Source organism: Trachemys scripta, chromosome 14, assembly GCF_013100865.1.
Source record: "Trachemys scripta elegans isolate TJP31775 chromosome 14, CAS_Tse_1.0, whole genome shotgun sequence".
NCBI lineage: Eukaryota > Metazoa > Chordata > Testudines > Emydidae > Trachemys > Trachemys scripta.
In genome coordinates this window covers 10391092-10407953 of record NC_048311.1, presented here as the reverse complement: position 1 = coordinate 10407953, position 16862 = coordinate 10391092, and the positions used below count along the sequence as shown (strand labels likewise).

Below are 16862 nucleotides of genomic sequence, written 5' to 3'. Positions count from 1 at the left end.
CAGAGTTAATAATTGATTTTATCTGCAGCAGCACAAACATCTTAAGGCTAAATGCCTTTAAATCATTTTAACACTGTTTGAACAATGCACTAGAAATAAACATGGAATAGGGATTATTGTAGTGGCCTCTGTAACTATGCTCTCAGTTGCCAGTGCCCAATATAAAATACAGTCTCTTTCAAACCAGCTTGGCATTAAGGGTATGTCTACACCCAGCCGCTAATTCGGCGGCTGGCAATCAAAGTGCTCGCCGTCGACTGTGGTACTCCAGCTAGACGAGAGGTGTACCGCGGAGTCGACGGGGGAGTCTGCCTGCCGCGTGTGGACCGAGGTAAGTTCGAACTAAGGTACTTCGAACTTCAGCTACATTATTCACGTAGCTGAAGTTGCGTACCTTAGTTCGATTTGGGGGTTTAGTGTAGACCAAGCCTAAGTCATATAACTAAAATATTGTTAGAGTATATATATATATAAGATTTTCATATTTATGTGTGTATATCTCTGTATAAATACACACACATATATGCTACACTATTAAATGTTTTATAATCACACATATATATATATACACACACACATACATATACGTGTGTGTGTGTGTGTATGTATGTGTGTGAATATGCATCATTTTTTTTTCCAGAACTTCTGAGCACTGCAGCACATGGGAGATACATGTGCTCTGCACTTTTCAAAATCAAGTCACTTTCATTTACGACCAAAATATGGATTTAAGTACTATACCACTAGGCAGCTACACTTGAAAATGTTAGCCCTGTGTTACAGTTTTGAGGCCAGATTCTCAGCAGGCATAATTCTACTTAAATCTATGGAGCTACGCCAATTTATGCCAGTTGAAAGTCTAGTAAAATATCAACATTCACATATCAACACGATTGTATATGTATATACTACTATACTACACATTTAATAGCGCAGCACTGTACATATGCAAATAAAAAGTAATTAAAAAAGTTAAAGTTGAAAGCATGTTTCAATGGAGTATTACTAATACCCCAACACAGCTGCACTTTCTCTGCAAAAATCTTATATCTTTAAAAAAACTCAGACATGAAAAAGTGTAATTAAAATAACAGTGAAGGGATCCAAACAGTTCTCCAGTGCCATATAATCCTTCATCACTTAGTAGTACCTATTCAGTCTTAAGGGTGCTTCTTGTTTTGAGCTGCAGGCAGTGGAATTATTGGAGATGGCTCTAGATTGTATATACTTTGAACTGAATGGGTAGCAAGGATTTCAAAAGTACTAATCCCCTGGATGCATTAAGTAATGTTAGAGTATTATGTTTTCTAACAGTGTGATGTTTTGATGAAACAAAAATATTTTTATTAATTAAACTAGAATTATTTTTCTGTTTGGTGTTATGAGGTGTCTCCATTACAAGGGACTGTGGGTTGGTACACCTTGCAAGTTTGTATTTTTATCTCAATTAACTATTGGATGTAGCAACTAGCGCACACAGCTTTATTGTAATGAATTATGGTGTAGTATTATAGCATATTGAAGATACATCTTTTGAACAAGAAACAGGATTCCATAATTGCCCAGGAATATGTTCTTTTGAAATTTGCAGATTTGTGTTGTATGGTGTAGGCTGGATGGCGTGATAATGAGTGATGCAGGGTTATAGCTGTCAGGGAACTGGCTGTATACTTTGCCTTCTAGGCCCACTTCCAGACTTTTCAATTATAACGAATTTTAAAGTGTATGGAATTTTTGGAATGGAAGGATAATTCTGAGGAAGAAGTGGGGTGGGAGCTGCTCTCTATTGAAACATATTTTTAACCATCTCTCTTAACAAATTTTTTTGCTCAGGGATTTTCCTGGATTTTTAATGAGTGACAAAAGTTTAAATGGAGGTGCAGTATAAGATATGCCAGTTAGAAGCCCTGCTTTGACAGTTCTTTTGAGTCTTACTAAAGTGGAGCTGACTTCCTGCAAAATTTCACAAGTGCGCAGAAGGCGTGTTGGAGACAAGAGAAGAAAAACAGTCCTAGTACATTTTTTTAAAAAACTCTCTAAAACTTTCTCCAGTTTTTGTTTTCTGTAACATATATGGTACATATAGAACATATGTGGTCTGGTGTGTGATAAAAGGGCATCCCAAACTCATGCTTGATAATAATTCTAACAGTTTAGGTGGGAATAATGAGAGGTGAATACTGAGTCTTTCTATTAAGAAAGAAGCAAATTTGAAACAAAGCTAAGCGCACTCTTCTAGAAAGCAGGGAAGTCTCCAAAAGTCTAGCAGGACCAGATAAAGGACAACAATCTGCCCAATCCTTGAATCCACACTTTCAAAAATACATGGTACCATAAAAAAGCCCTTCCAGATGCTAAGGGTTTCCCATTGAGCAGCTCCCAGTGAAGTGCATGCATGTGTCACATGTCTTAAACTTACAGCAATTTTGGCTTTGATGTTAGCCAGCTTCTCCTGAGCAGCAGCCAGTTCTGCATTGGCTTTGTTCAGAGCCTGCCGCTTGGGCTCCACATCACAGTACACCTCGTAGAACCTCACAATATTTATGACCCAAGAACAGAGACCAGCAGCTGCATAGGACTTGGAGGTCACAAACTCGGGGTTAAATTCTGGATCCTGTAAGTATGGCTGAATAGCTTTGAGACAGTTCTCGTGGATATTCTCCTTGTCAAAGTGGATTAAGGAGTCCAGGAAACCATCTACTCTGGCCATGGAAACCTTAGCTGCTTTCCAGCTTCTGTCCTTGGGAACCTTTCCACCTGGAGCCATGAGCACCATCACAGCGGCAGTGACATTGCTGACAGCAGAAGGCGGCGATCCAAATGACTTCAGTTCTGTCAGATTGTTCTGAAAAGGGAAAACAAGGTTGTTAGATGAAAATGAATGGGTTTTCTTTTTACTTAGCCACTAATGGAGTCAGGCTCCCGAGTTATCAATCTGAGGGAGTAGCTTTGAAGCCTGAAGCAGCACTCTGAATTTTAAATATTATGACTCATCCAATGTAAAGCAATGAAACCCCCTAGTGGCACCACAGCCTCCACTGGTTTGTTGTCTGTGCATCAGTCGTGTCCCTTCAGCATTTCAACCAATTCTCAGGCCATTAAAAATGCACAATTATTGCAGATTCATCCAGTATGCAAATGACAACAAAAAGCTTCATGAAATTAGCCAAGTATCTTCATATAGAGATGGGCTTCAAAAACAACTTTTAGTTCAGAATGCAGATCAATGGGGCTGCTAGCCGACTGAAACTCACTAACTTTCTTTCAGTGTTATATTAACACTGTTGAATTCTGTTTATCTTGCTAATATCAATTCCTAGTCAGAAATAGAAAAAAATAGGGAAATTGCAGTCCCTAGGTTGAAAAATGTTTCGATTTGGAAGTGGCACTGTGGTACCTCATCAAAGTTGTATTTCCGGGTACCTCCTTTCCCCACTCTCCTCTATGGGCTGAGCTGCCCTGCCAGACTTCAGCTCCCTTTTTTTAAGGTTAGCTTGTAGCCATTTTGGGTGCAGAGGAAAGCTTGGGAATGTGAAGAAAGTGTGACCTAACAGCTCAGAAAGCAGAAGGCAAATAGTAAGAATCCAAAAATATTATTTAAAAATTATTACTTGATTATTAACTAATTATTATGAATAATTATGAATGGTAGGCTCCTGACTCATCATTTTTGAATGCTTGGAGTTAGAATACTGTAAATTGTAAGGGGGGAGGGGCACCATAACTAAAAAAAATGCTCAACTCAGCTCGTTTGCAGCTCAGAAAAGGTCCTGGTTTTGTAAGAGCACTGGGGGGGCGGGGGTGATGTTGGTTCTCCTTGATCTGAAAGATCCGATCCATTCATATACAGAGAAAAACTGACAATAAGATTTCCAAAGTCGCCTAATTCTGACAGGAACTGGGAGCCCACATGCATTTGATGGCATTGAAAGTTTGAGTCTGAAACGATCACTGCACAACCACTCTGTGCTGCTGGTGTACAAGGGATCATTCTGTACAGAGTTGCTGCTTGTCACAGTATAGACACCATGGGGGAGGCACGTACTCAGCAGGGCCTGGAGTTAGGCGTAATTAGCTATTCTGCCAAGGATCTGTCATATCTAGCAGAGAGAAAACACAGGCTTTGTGCTGACACCCCCCAAACATGGAATCCCTGACAGAATGAGCTGTGCTCTACAGCAGAGTTGCCTGCTCTGATAGCTTATTTGTACATTTGTACATTTGCTTGGTTTATACACTCCAACTGCAAAGACATCTAAAAGCCGTGGAGAAAATTCACTTTGTGTGTGAACTGGAGACAGAGGCACATGTGGGAGATACAAAGAGGCTGAGAGATGGGCTTCCCATTGAGAAGCACTTCGCTCAGATTCAACAAACCAGCTCCTAAATTGGCACCCACAGCTGCATTCTGTCATTTGCAACAGTATGACAGGCACAGCAGCAGGAGAGAGCCATGCTGGGGGGTTGACGAGAATTAGATACAGTTGTTTTCTGCACTCCCAACAGCCATGAATCAGTGAAGGAGGAAAACCCCTCTAGCAAGGCTGCTCCAGCTAGAGCTGTACCTATTTTTACACTGAGACCCTGAATATGCCGATTTCCAGATGTACCATTTTCCTATGCACCGGAGGGGCCCAAATGTTAGCTACCAGCCAGGATCCCCACAAATTTGTACACAATGGAGCAGACAGTCTGCACAGACTGCAGCTCCCAGCATGTACACTCCATTTTGATCCATGTGCTTCTCTACTCAAATCAAGATGGGATTGTATGGTGGGACCTACAGGCCATTCCCAGAACTAAAGGTGGCTCATAGACTCACAGTGGCTGCTGCTATGGTCTGCACGGCACAAGCCCCCAGGTGACATTTAGTGCATGGATGGCACTTTGGCCACCCATGTTCTGAAATCACCATTTTGTTGGCGCTTGCGGCAGTCTAGAAGCAGGGGGTAGTTACTGCATAGGCTGCAATAAGACCAACACTGTCCTTTCAGCAGCCCGTCATTGCTGCAATCGGCCATTATGAGATTACACGTAAGACCATGGTAGGATGTGACGACAGCTGGGTGTTTGCTGTATGCATGGGTGTAGCCCCTTGGCGAAGGGCATGAATGCCATTTCCTTCTAGACAAAGACAGCCTGGGTACCAGCTACTCTCTGCCAGCAAGGTCCTCCACTGACAGAGGCTGCCCCAACGGTGCCTGTGAGGGTGCTCAGTGAGACCTCCTCCATATAGAGACAGGCCACTGCTGAGCTTCAGACTCTATGACATGTCTGGCTTGGAGTGATTTAGTTATAAACAGACACTACTGCAAAAACCTCCACGTTCTTCGGAGAGATGGGAATAGACCTCCTCTATATGGAGGAGGTCTCACTGAGCACCCTCACAGGCACCGTTGGGGCAGCCTCTGTCAGTGGAGGACCTTGCTGGCAGAGAGTAGCTGGTACCCAGGCTGTCTTTGTCTAGAAGGATCATTCGCTAATAGTAAAACACTGCCTGTATAATCCACAATAATGTGGGTTTTGCCCCCAGAACCACCCATCAACTCAATACCTTAAAAATCTATCTGTTTGTAATAGACACTGCCAATGGCAAAAGTGCAAGTGCAAAAAAGCAGCAGGGACAAGGGAAACCACCTTGCTTAGTGCCTATATATGACCGGGCACGAATCAATTGTTGTAAATTCATCTCATCACTTAACAGGGACCAAAAGAAAAGCTTAAAATACTAAAATTACAGAAAGAGTTAAATCCTTTTGATAGCATGTACACTTAATGCTCTCAGAGCTGGTCGGTCCCTTGAAGAAAACAGCATGGTTAGAAATTAGTTCAATGACAACAAAGGGGATTATTTTAAGCTCTGGAATGATAATTCTTCGATAACAGAACAGGAAGGGAAATCTAGCTTGACTTAAGTGGCACCCTATGAGAGGGGAATACACAGACATACAGAATTCTTATTTGATAATATATGGAAGACATTTATGGACTATATTCAGGTCGATGAGCATGATTTATAAACTCAAGGGTAAAATGTATAATTGTTATATACAATGTTATGTATTTGGGAAGTACTTGTCAAATAGTGAATGATACTACAAAATACAATTAATCATTATTTATTATTTATTAATTATTCATTATTATTATTATATTCACGTTGGTATCATCTGGTTAAAACTCTCTTTATGAATTAATGATGGCATAATTCTGCTAGGGACTTTGCTAAAGCCAATTTAGTTTACCTGGACACAATTCAGATACAGTGGTCATAAGCAGTAGTAAAACACCCTAGCATACATAGATAAAGACCATATGCTGTCTTTGATCTTTGGGAGAAACAACCTCTGGCAACAATGAGAGATGCTCTGCGGACTGAGGAGTGTATATAGATCTACACTTATACCCCAGCCCATAGATCATATTTCAAATGGAATTTATCCCCCCAACTCCCTGCCCAGTCAGTTTGATCCCTGGAAGAAACCCTCCTAACAACACTTCCACATTCACGAGAGTTGAATGATCCCTTTTTTAGCAAAGTCCTTCTGAAGTCAAATGCTTTAGTTTATTCGCTTGTTAAGAACAAAGACATCAGTTTCGAGACCACAAACACATAGGATTCAACAGAGAATCCTGTGGGCACCTTTAAGACTAACAGAAGTATTGGGAGCATAAGCTTTCATAGGTAAGAACCTCACTTCTTCAGAATGGCTATCCAACTACAGAAGCAGTTTCTCCTCCCTTGGTGTTCACACCTCAACTGCTAGCAGAGCACCTCACCCTCCCTGATTGAACTAACCTCGTTATCTCCATACTGATTTATACCTGCCTCTGGAGATTTCCATTACTTGCATCTGAAGAAGTGAGGTTCTTACCCACGAAAGCTTATGCTCCCAATACTTCTGTTAGTCTTAAAGGTGCCACAGGATTCTCTGTTGCTTTTTACAGATTCAGACTAACACAGCTACCCCTCTGATACTTGTCATAGGATTCAGGTTTTTTAACTCTAAATAAGTGAAAATATTCCACATCTGGAGTAGAAATGAGAGGATGTGAGAGCATATGCAATCATGTTCAGCTGCAGAACTTTCCCGTCACCGGGGACGTGCATCCCGCAGCTGTGGGAAGTGAGCCACGGACACTGAGTTACACATATATGTAGTTTCCACTACATGCATCCGATGAAGTGGACTGTAGCCCACGAAAGCTTAGGCTCAAATAAATTTGTTAGTCTCTAAGGTGCCACAAGTACTCTTGTTCTTTTTGTGGATACAGACCAACACGGCTGCTAAACTGAAACCTGAGTTACTAGGGAATAATATAGGCTGTAATGTTGTTACACTGTAGAGGTTAACAAGCCTGTTACCACCTTAATTGTCTTCCCATTTTTGTCTGTGAGTTCCCCATGATCCTAGAAAGTCATCATCATCATAATGGCAAATCCCAAAGGGACAGCCTCCTTGCCTGATGAGCACCACCCACATTGGTCTCTAGCCAGGGCTGTCAGGTGGGTTTGACTGGATAGTCCATTTCTGTCCATCACTGGTGATCTTATCGCATCACTGATGCTTTTGGCAGCCACATGATCACCAGCCATGCAGGGGGGTTCCTTGCTAAATACATTTTCTTAATTTGTTGGTCTTCCATTCTAACAGCATGTCCACACTAAGAAAGCCCCCAAAATCGATGGAGGCAGTTGCTACACAAATATCCTCAATTCTGACCTTCCCTAAAGGTTTCTAACTCTCCCACTTCTCCAGCTGCCACATACTTTACTGAGCTCCCTGTTCTGCCAGGAGAGTGGGACTCATGGCTTATGCAAAGGTACTGACGGTGTCTCCCTACCAGTTCCCAGTAAAGGACATGTGACACCATACAGCATGGGGCGGGTGCCTCTTTCCAGGAAGATGCTGTAATGCACCTGATGCCCATCATCCAGTGAACAGGGAATCCCACCCGTTGGCCACCTGAGCTCACTTTTCCCTCAGAGTAATAGAAGAGGCTGGAATGTGCCTCTGGAATAATTGGGCTGTTCTGTGGGGATCGGCTCTATTGTGGAGCTCTTCCCAGAAAGAGGTGCCAGTTACAGGCTGGGTGATGTCACACATCCTTTGCTGGGGGTTAATGGGGAGGCTTCATCTGTAGCTTGGCCTTACTGAACTCATCCCCTGTGCTGCATGGCACTGTCCGTGTACAGCAAGGCACAGGCATTGCGCAGATGGGGATAGTTCTTCTGTAGCTATTTGCTGACTGAAAATGAGCCAGGGGCATCTGGCCAGAAAGGGAAAGGAAATGTATCCTAACAATTACTATTAGCCTTTCACTATCAGACCATCTATATTTCTTATTGCCTTCTATTTGACAGTGTTACTTATGGCTTCATCCATTACTGCTGCATTTAACAGTAGAACGTAAATACATTTATATTACTAGCTGCTATGAACATGTCAGGAGAGTTGATCATTCATGTCAGCAGGCAGATCAAACTCTCAGAGGCATCTTGGAGCACAGGTGAAAGAAGGACATGCCTTCTGGCACACTGGAAACAGTGTCTCACAGGTCTCTAGAAACTCCAAACCTTCTCTAATGAGTTACTCTACAGTGTCAACAGGAAATCAAAATTGATGAAGGGGTAAATATTTTCCCTGTGTTGTTGTTTTTTTCCAGGCCCAAGAACCAAAGCAGACATGCCAAAAATGATGCTATGGCTCTAATGAATGGCAATCACCTGGAAAATTTGTTCCATTAGGACTTTCTTGTCAGTGTCCCTAAACTAAGACATTTGGGTTGTGCCTCTTGTTCTGCAGATATGGAGGCAATTCTGACCTGTGCAATGGACTCTGGACACTTCTCTTCTACCTATGCACCAGAGCCTTGATCCTGCAAGATGCTGAGTGCCTCCTGATAGGTGCTGAGTGCCCTCCCTTCCCAGTGATGTCGAGGGTGCTTAGCAGGAGTGCCCGTTGCCTTGCAGCGTCTGGCTCCGGAAGACGACTTCCAAAGCTTTGTTGAACAATAAATTCTTAGGAGCAGATTAAATATGAACAGACACTGCACTGAGCAGTGATGACTTTACCGGACTCAGTAAGGCCGACAAAGAGACCTGCAGCACTTGGCTCAGGAGGGGTGGAGGTGGCAGAGATCAGTCCCAGAATGGATTCAGCAGGTGACCAATTCTCCATTCCAGATCCTGATCTCTCCCCAGTCTTAGACATTTGGGGCTAGCAGGCAGTAAGGGGGAAGGGACAAGTAGTGGGGAAGGAAGAAACCCCTTACCTCAAAACAATCCACTTTGGGATCCCCCTCCCGCCCGCCTTGGGAACCTTCCTGATGAAGGAGATGCCTGCTGAGGGATGAGGGTGGGCCTTTGTAACTGTTCTTTGTAAGTTCTGGGTCTATGATATATTGCCCAGCTCCTTATCTGTCTGTACCACAAGCACCCACAGGGGCAGGAGAAAGGGAAAAAGCAGCGAGGGGAGCACCGTGGACATAGTGTGCTCCAAGCTCCTGTCTTCATCCTGTCTATTGCAGTAATGCTGAGGGGCCATCTGAGAACTGGGCCCCATTGTGACAGGGGCTGTACAGGGTAGTAAACAGCCAGTCCCTGTTCCAAACAGCATACAGTCTAATAGTCCAGATCAGCACTGGGAGTGCGGGGGAGGGGGCAGGGAGAGTACAAGCAAGCAGAGTGAACACAAGCAGCAAATGCTCACTGCACGTTGAGTGATCCAACTCACAGGACACTTGGGGCCATTTCCCCTTTTCTGCCCTTGCAAACCCTTCCTGGCAGAGGAAGGGGATCAGGAGCCCCAACAGACCCTGCTGCACAGATGATCTGAGTTGGTGGACCAGGGTACAATTATCCTAACGGGGGTGGAGGGTGTCACACCTATGACTTTAGTGCTAACTTGCTGTGTGATCTTGGGAAAGACACTCAACCTCTCGGTCTCAACTTCTCCATCTGGACCAATGCAGTCAGGGAGTAGGCATGGCGTGTTAAGACAGCACATCCTCAGCACTCACGTGCTTGACACTGCGAGCTGGAGCGGGGAGCAAATAGCCATGCAAAGCTTCGCCTACACAATTCTGGCTGCTCAGTGTTGGGCTCTTTCTGGTTACCTTGTAAAGGAGCTTAAGGGAGAGAAAACTCTTCCTGGAGAGAGTGGAGAGGCCACCACCCTCTGAATTTTGGATTGTACAAGTATCACAAAGGGGTTTGATGCACACAGCCCTGAACATTACAAATTACAGCTCCCATCCCTTCGGCCCCGGGGCAGTTATCTGGAGACATCCTCCATTGTGCTGACTGGGCATGGGAGACACAAGCAGAAGCCACGGAATAGCCCTGCTGTCACAGTTCCTGCACTGTGTAGTCTGTGAGCTCAAACATGAAGTAACACAGAGGAGTGACTCTAAACTCAGTGTTGAATGAAATACGGGCAGCATTCCTGACAGCCACAGTTACTCCCCAGGCAAGGCTGTTTTATGAATTTTGTGCAAAATGTTACCAGGATAAGAAGAGTTTGAAATTCCATCTAAAATGTTCGGTTTTAAGTGAACTGGAGAAAAATCAAAGTAGATGGATTATAAAACACATCTAATCGGTATTTCAGGTGTCTTACAGCTCCTGCTGCGCTGACTGTGCTCTTGCATAGAAATAACCTGGGAGCGAACAGCTAGAGCTGATAACATCTTTTCAATTAAATGAGATGTTACAGCTATTGCAACAAGATCAGGCCTGATCTCTTGCCAGCAGCCTGATCCATGAGAGTTGTCATGGAGCAAACCAAGACAAGGATTGGCAGAAATGGTGACAAAAGCAGCTTGCCTTGGGAGAAAGCAAGACCACCGTGCCCAAGGGTGCTCCATCCCACAGGTGAGGATGTGTTCCAGGTCCCTCTGTCCACCATCCACGGAGGATATGAGACTGTTACAGCCCCAGCTAGAGAGCTGTGGTGCAGGCTGTAGCAGCTTATGCTTTTAGCTCTGGAGGTTGGTTCCCCAATCTCTGGTGTGTCAGCCAAAGTGGAGGCCATCCCACCTGCTGACCGCAATGGTAAGTGATTTGCATGGCAGCTCCCATGCAGGAGTTCTGCAGGAACAATGCTGCGTGTTCCTAGGTGCTACGACAATATAAACAAGAAAGGTATAAAACACTCAGTGGCACAGGGCAGTAACTAGGGGCTGATTTCTGCTGCTATTCTCCAGGTACACAGTAGATGGTGCCTCTCAAACTTATAGCATCCCTCCCTCACTCACGATCAATTGCCAGGCCAGACCTTTTTTTGCTAGCAGCCCTCTGAACTGCTGATGTACAATCAGCTGGCCAGCAGTACCTGCACTCTTCTGCACCCCGCTGCTCCTGACAACCATGCCCACTGCCTCCTGGCTGAACTCCTGATGACTCAGGTACAAGTTAGCCCTTGGAAGCTCTGCAGCAAGAAGACCATGCCTGGCCCTCCTCACCCCTGACAGATTCAGGCCCTGGTGCCTAGGGTTACCATCTGTCCGTATTTCCCCGGACATGTCTGGCTTTTGCGTCTCTAAATATCCATCCAGGAGGAATTGGTAACAAGGTTAAAATGTCCGGGGTTTTTTCTCCCTCGCCTCCCTCCCTCCCGTCCATGCAGAGTGCGGCTGCTGATTGGGCGGCTTGGCCGATTGAGCTGCTCCCATTGGCCTCCAGCAGCCAGAGCCCTCCCCTGCTCCCCCCTCCCTCTGTCTGCAGCCCTGTGTGACACAAAAACCGACCCACCGGGCAGCGTGTTTTGCAAACACGTGGAGCCAGAATGGTAAGGGGAGTCCGGGGGGAGGGGGCAGTCAGGGAGTGGGGGAGTGTTGGATGGGTCCCCGGCCTCCACCTGCCACCCCCCCTCCGGGCGTCCCCCCCGTGCCCCTCCTCCCCGGCCTCTCCCTTGCCTGCTTATACTGCCAGAGCCAGCAGCAACTGCTGTCTGCTGCCCCCGGGTCCTAGCATCCCCCATCCACTAATGGGAAGACAGGCTGCCCTTACCCTGCCCTTCTACCCTAGCCCCGAGCCTCTCCAACGCCCCAAACCCCTCAGCCCCAGCCCTCAGCCCCCCGCACCCTAATCCTCTGCCCCAGCCCTGAGCCCCCTCCTGCATCATGAACCCCTCATCCTCAGNCCCTAATCCTCTGCCCCAGCCCTGAGCCCCCTCCTGCATCATGAACCCCTCATCCTCAGACCCACAGCCCTCACCCTTGTATCCCCTCCTATCCCCAAACTCCTTTCCAAACCACCTCCCCCCTTCCACACACCCCCTCCTGCCCTCAAACTCCCTCCCAAAGCCTGCACCCCCTCCCTTTGCACCACCTCTCACCCCCAAACTCCATCCCAGAGCCTGCACCCCTCACCCCCTCCTGCACACCCACCCCCTGCCCCAGCCCGGAGCCTGCACCCAGCACCCAAACTCTATCCCAGAACCTGCACCCTGCACCCCTTCTGCATCCTAATCCCCAGCCCAGGACCTGCACCCCAGACCTCCTCCCCCCACCCAACCCCCGTCCCAGAGCCTTAGGCAGGTGGGGGACGGTGGCGTCTGGGCACCACCAAAATTTCTACAACCCTGCCACCCATGCGAGTGGATAAGGGTTGGGGACAGGTAGGGTCCTAGAGGGGCAGTTAGGGTGGGGGGTTCTCAGCAGGGGACAGTCAGGAGACAAGAAGCAGGGGGGTTGGGGTTCTGAGGGGGGCAGTCAGGGGGTGGGAAGTGGGAGGGAGTGAATGGGGCAGGGGCGGGACTAGGGCGGGGTTCCCCCCCCCCCAGTGTCCTTTTTTTTGATTGTGGAAATATGGTAACCCTACTGGTGCCTGGCCCATTCATATGCAGCCCTAACCCCATCTCCCTCCATTATGTACATCACTCCACATCTGCAAACACGGGGCCAGTTCTTTGTTGCATTCAGCTCCATTATGCTGATGGGCCATGGAGAGGAGAGAAATATTAGCCCCGAGGAGTACCCCTCCCTCCTAAGAGGACCCTGGCACTGGTGCCAATTGGGGATGCTGGGGTGTGTGTGACTGTCCCTGTCCCCCTGCTGCTCCCCAGGGCTTTAGCACCATGGCCCGAGTACTTTAAAGGAGTACGGCTGCTGTGGGAGTGGTCCAGTGCATCGTGCCAGCTGCGTGACTGCACTGCCACTGAAATCTAACCCAGCGACCCCTCTGTATAGATATGGGGCAGCTAGGCCAAATTTCAGTGAGTGGTTTTGTGCCCTGGTGCTCAGGGAGTTTGTTACTGTACGGCAGAGCGCAAGGAGTCCTCTGAGAACTCGATTCCTGGCAGCACCTGCAGCATGGGTAAGAGAAAGGAGAGACTGCCCTGCCAACAGAGACCCAGGTCCTTATGGGAGCAGGGGTGGATGAGCGGGGACCACTAGCAGGGAGAGGAGACTAGAATTTCCCCTCTGCCTAAGAAATATCTGAATTGGTACCACCAGATCCTGGTGGAGTGGCCGTGCGCCAGCTCCACTCCCAGCCCTGGTGGGGCAGGGAGAGCGAAACGGAGTGGGCCAAACGCAGAGGGGTTTGTGGTCAGAACAGAAGAACTCCAGCTATACTCTGCTTCCCACGGCCAATAAGCAGGTGTAACTGAGAGCAGCCTGGAGATGGCTCTTAGTTACACCAGGGACCAAACAGCTCCAGAACAAGGAGCACATAGCACAGAAGCAAAGGAACTTGGGCTTCAGCATGTGTACACCTGCCTGTGATTCCCTTGCATGGTGGGCTGTGATGGCTGACCTCAGAGGCAAGGCCCTTATGGGGCTACGTCTCCTACAATCCAATTGTAACTGTGCTTGCCCAGACAGCAGGAGATACTGTGAGTGCCCTGATGCCTGTCCCATACCTTATTGAGTGTGTTAAGAGCCGCCTGGGCAGCGGCAAGGGCTGGTTCAGCTTTAGCCAGGTCTTCCTCGCAGTCCTTTTGCTTCTGCTTGACCTCCTGAGTTATCAGCGCCACCTTCTGCTCCTCCTCATCAGCGATGGCTTTCTCCGTGCTCACCTTCTCCGTCTCCACACCAACCACCTGAATCAGCTTGTCAGCATCTTCATTCTTCTGCTTCAGCTCTACTTCCTGGGCTGCCAGCTTGGCCTTCAGGCCATCTACCTACAGTGGGAGAAGCACACAGGAGGGGCGTGAACCCAGCAGGCAAGAGAAGAGGTGAAGCATGTGGAGAAGAATTATAAGCAGGAGAGTGCAGTAAAGGGATGGTGGATGGGCCACAGCCGGGGAAAGGGCAATGCAGGGATTGCCACGTGGCTCATCCAGTCGCATAGCCCGTCTCCCGCAGTGGTCAGTACCAGCTGCTCCAGAGGAAGGTGTGAGAAACCTTGCAGCTCTTTGCAGGAGTAAAGGTAAGTCACTGCCCCACTGAGGCCGAGAGATGAGCAGACCCACCTGCTCACAAAGAGCCCAAGCTTTAGGTGAACACCCTAAAGTTCAGATGCTTCACTAAACAGGTCACCGGACTCTCGCCACACAGCCAAATGGCCCTGGTTCCCCTGCCTCTTGCTGTGTGCTTGTGGCCCTCTCCCCGGGGGGTGTCTGAGAATGGCCAGTAGCCCTCACTGGAGTCTTTGGGGAGAGGAGGATTGGGCCTGTTCTCCTGACAGTGTTCTGTAAAGGCACCTCTTTTGGTCCCTCGGAGAGGTTACCCCATTGAGACACTCTCCCTGAGGCATCACTCCCCATGGTTTTGGGTCTCCCTCTTACTGGGTATCTCCCATTAATAATAATAAATTGCTGCCTTGCCCCCTGGGTCTCCCATTCTCCAAGGGCTACCACCGCCATGGCTGTAGAGAGAGCAGGCAGGTAAGGTTCCTCCTCAGCTCTCCCCGCTGCTCCCTCCTCTGCCCTGACTCCCTGAGAAGGGAGAGCGAGAGCAGAGAAACACAAGGAGGCACCATCCGCAAAGGGAGTGAGGCCCAAGAAACTCAGCAGAACAATAGCTCCTAGTGCTAGCAGGACAATGCTGTTGGGCAATCTTTTATCCTTTACTACAAGCTGCCTGGGGCACAGACTTGGGGCAGTCCTGGCCCCGCTGTGCTGCTGGCATGTGAGTGGTGTCAATCCCAGGAAAGATACAGCCAGCAGGGTGCTCTCGCCAGCACTGGCTCCTTCCACCATCCTGTGGACATGGAATATACAACTGGAAACCAGTGTCCACATCATAAGGTCCAGTTGCTGTTCTGAGCAGGATCCCCCTGGGAGGTGAATGAAAACTTACATTGTATTATGGAATTATTAATTATTATTCTAGCATCTAAGATCCCTGGTTCTGGACCAGTACCCTGTTGTTCTAGGAGCTGTGCAAACACCTAACAAACAGACAGCTCCCGTCCAAAGAGTTTACAATCTAAGTCTAAGGGTAGGTCTACACTTACCCGGTAGTTCGGCAGCAAGCAAATCGAACTTCTGGGTTTGACTTATCGCATCTTGTCTGGATGAGATAAGTTGAACCCGGAAGTGCTCGCCGTCAACTGCGGTACTCCAGCTCGGCGAGAGGAGTACGCGAAGTCGACGGGGGAGCCTGCCTGCCGCGTCTGGACCGAGGTAAATTCGAACTAAGGTACTTCGAACTTCAGCTACGTTATTCACGTAGCTGAAGTTGCGTACCTTAGTTCGAATTGGGGGGTTAGTGTAGACCTGCCCAGAGATAAGAGCTGGTAGGTGGAGACAGACAGAAGAGGGAGCACAAGAAAATCACGAGACAATGCCGGTCAGCGTGACAGGCAATGGTCTCAGCACTCCAGCAACCTAACTGGTTTTGTAAGCACCGTCACAGGAGGGGCAAGTTTTGAGGAGGAAAATGAGGTGATTTTGCAGATATTTGCAGATATGCTCCCCCCATTGCAGAACCAAATATATACCCAATTCGATGCCCTAATCTATCTGTGAACACAACTTATGATCAGCTTTCTCTTTCAGTAGCTTATCCCACCACATTCCTGGGAAATACAGCATGTCTCTGCGGTGCATGTGTGCTTCATGACAGAGGCAGTGTGCACTGCAACTCCCACAGTGCATGCTAGGTGCGATTTCAGTTTGGACATTTACAGACCAGAACACAAAACACTTTTCAGCCTTAGTGATTTAAATTAATATTCACTCATTTTCTTTCTGAATTACCAACTTCAATGAATATACACAGTCACTTACTCCCAAGACCTCAGAGACCAGTTTGTCATGCAGTCTACCCAATGAAAGACTGTTCATAACACCTGGGGTACCTCTTGACTTATGTAACAATACTTAATACAATAAAAGTCAGACCTTAGCTTTTGCTAATAATTCAGGGGTTCTCAAACTGGGGGTTGGGACCCTTCAGCGGGTCGCAAGGTTATTACATGGGGGGGTCGCAAGCTCTCAGCCTCCACCCCAAACCCTGCTTTGCCTCCAGCATTTATAATGGTGTTAAAATATAAAAAAAAAATTTAAATTTATTAGGGGGGGTCACACTCAGAGGCTTGCTGTGTGAACAGGGTCACCAGTAAAAAAGTTTGAGTACCACTGTAAGAATTCCATTTTCATAACAGAAAAGGGAGCACAATTTTTAATGCAATGTAATCACATAAGCTGCAGCTATTGGCATTTTGGGTTAGCTTCAAGCGGAGGCTGTTCCTAGAACACTCTTTGTATTCCCATGCTGAGCAGTTGATCCATTTTCACCTCCTGTTGTTCTGTTGTAGAAGGCTATTTCCACCAGCACAAAGAGGAGATTGTAAATCAAAATGACTCTGAGCTTGCTGGGGTACGGAATCGCTTCAAGCCGCAAACTGAGCAGCTTCTTTTTGTTCGTTGTCTAAATCTTCTGAGATTTGGAAAAATTGAAGTGTGAGG

The 16862-nt window shown here is 47.3% G+C and overlaps 1 protein-coding gene across 1 annotated transcript in view; it reads right to left on the bottom strand.

Moving 5' to 3' along the window:
• The window catches only part of LOC117887614 (dynein heavy chain 9, axonemal-like), a 128433-nt gene that overhangs the window by 11162 nt on the left and 100409 nt on the right, over nt 1-16862 (bottom strand). The window contains exons 21-22 of the mRNA XM_034790258.1: nt 13869-14129; nt 2420-2845 (exon numbers count right to left, since the gene is read on the bottom strand). Coding sequence (XP_034646149.1) covers nt 2420-2845; nt 13869-14129 — 687 coding nt within the window. The remainder of the gene's footprint in view (nt 1-2419; nt 2846-13868; nt 14130-16862) is intronic.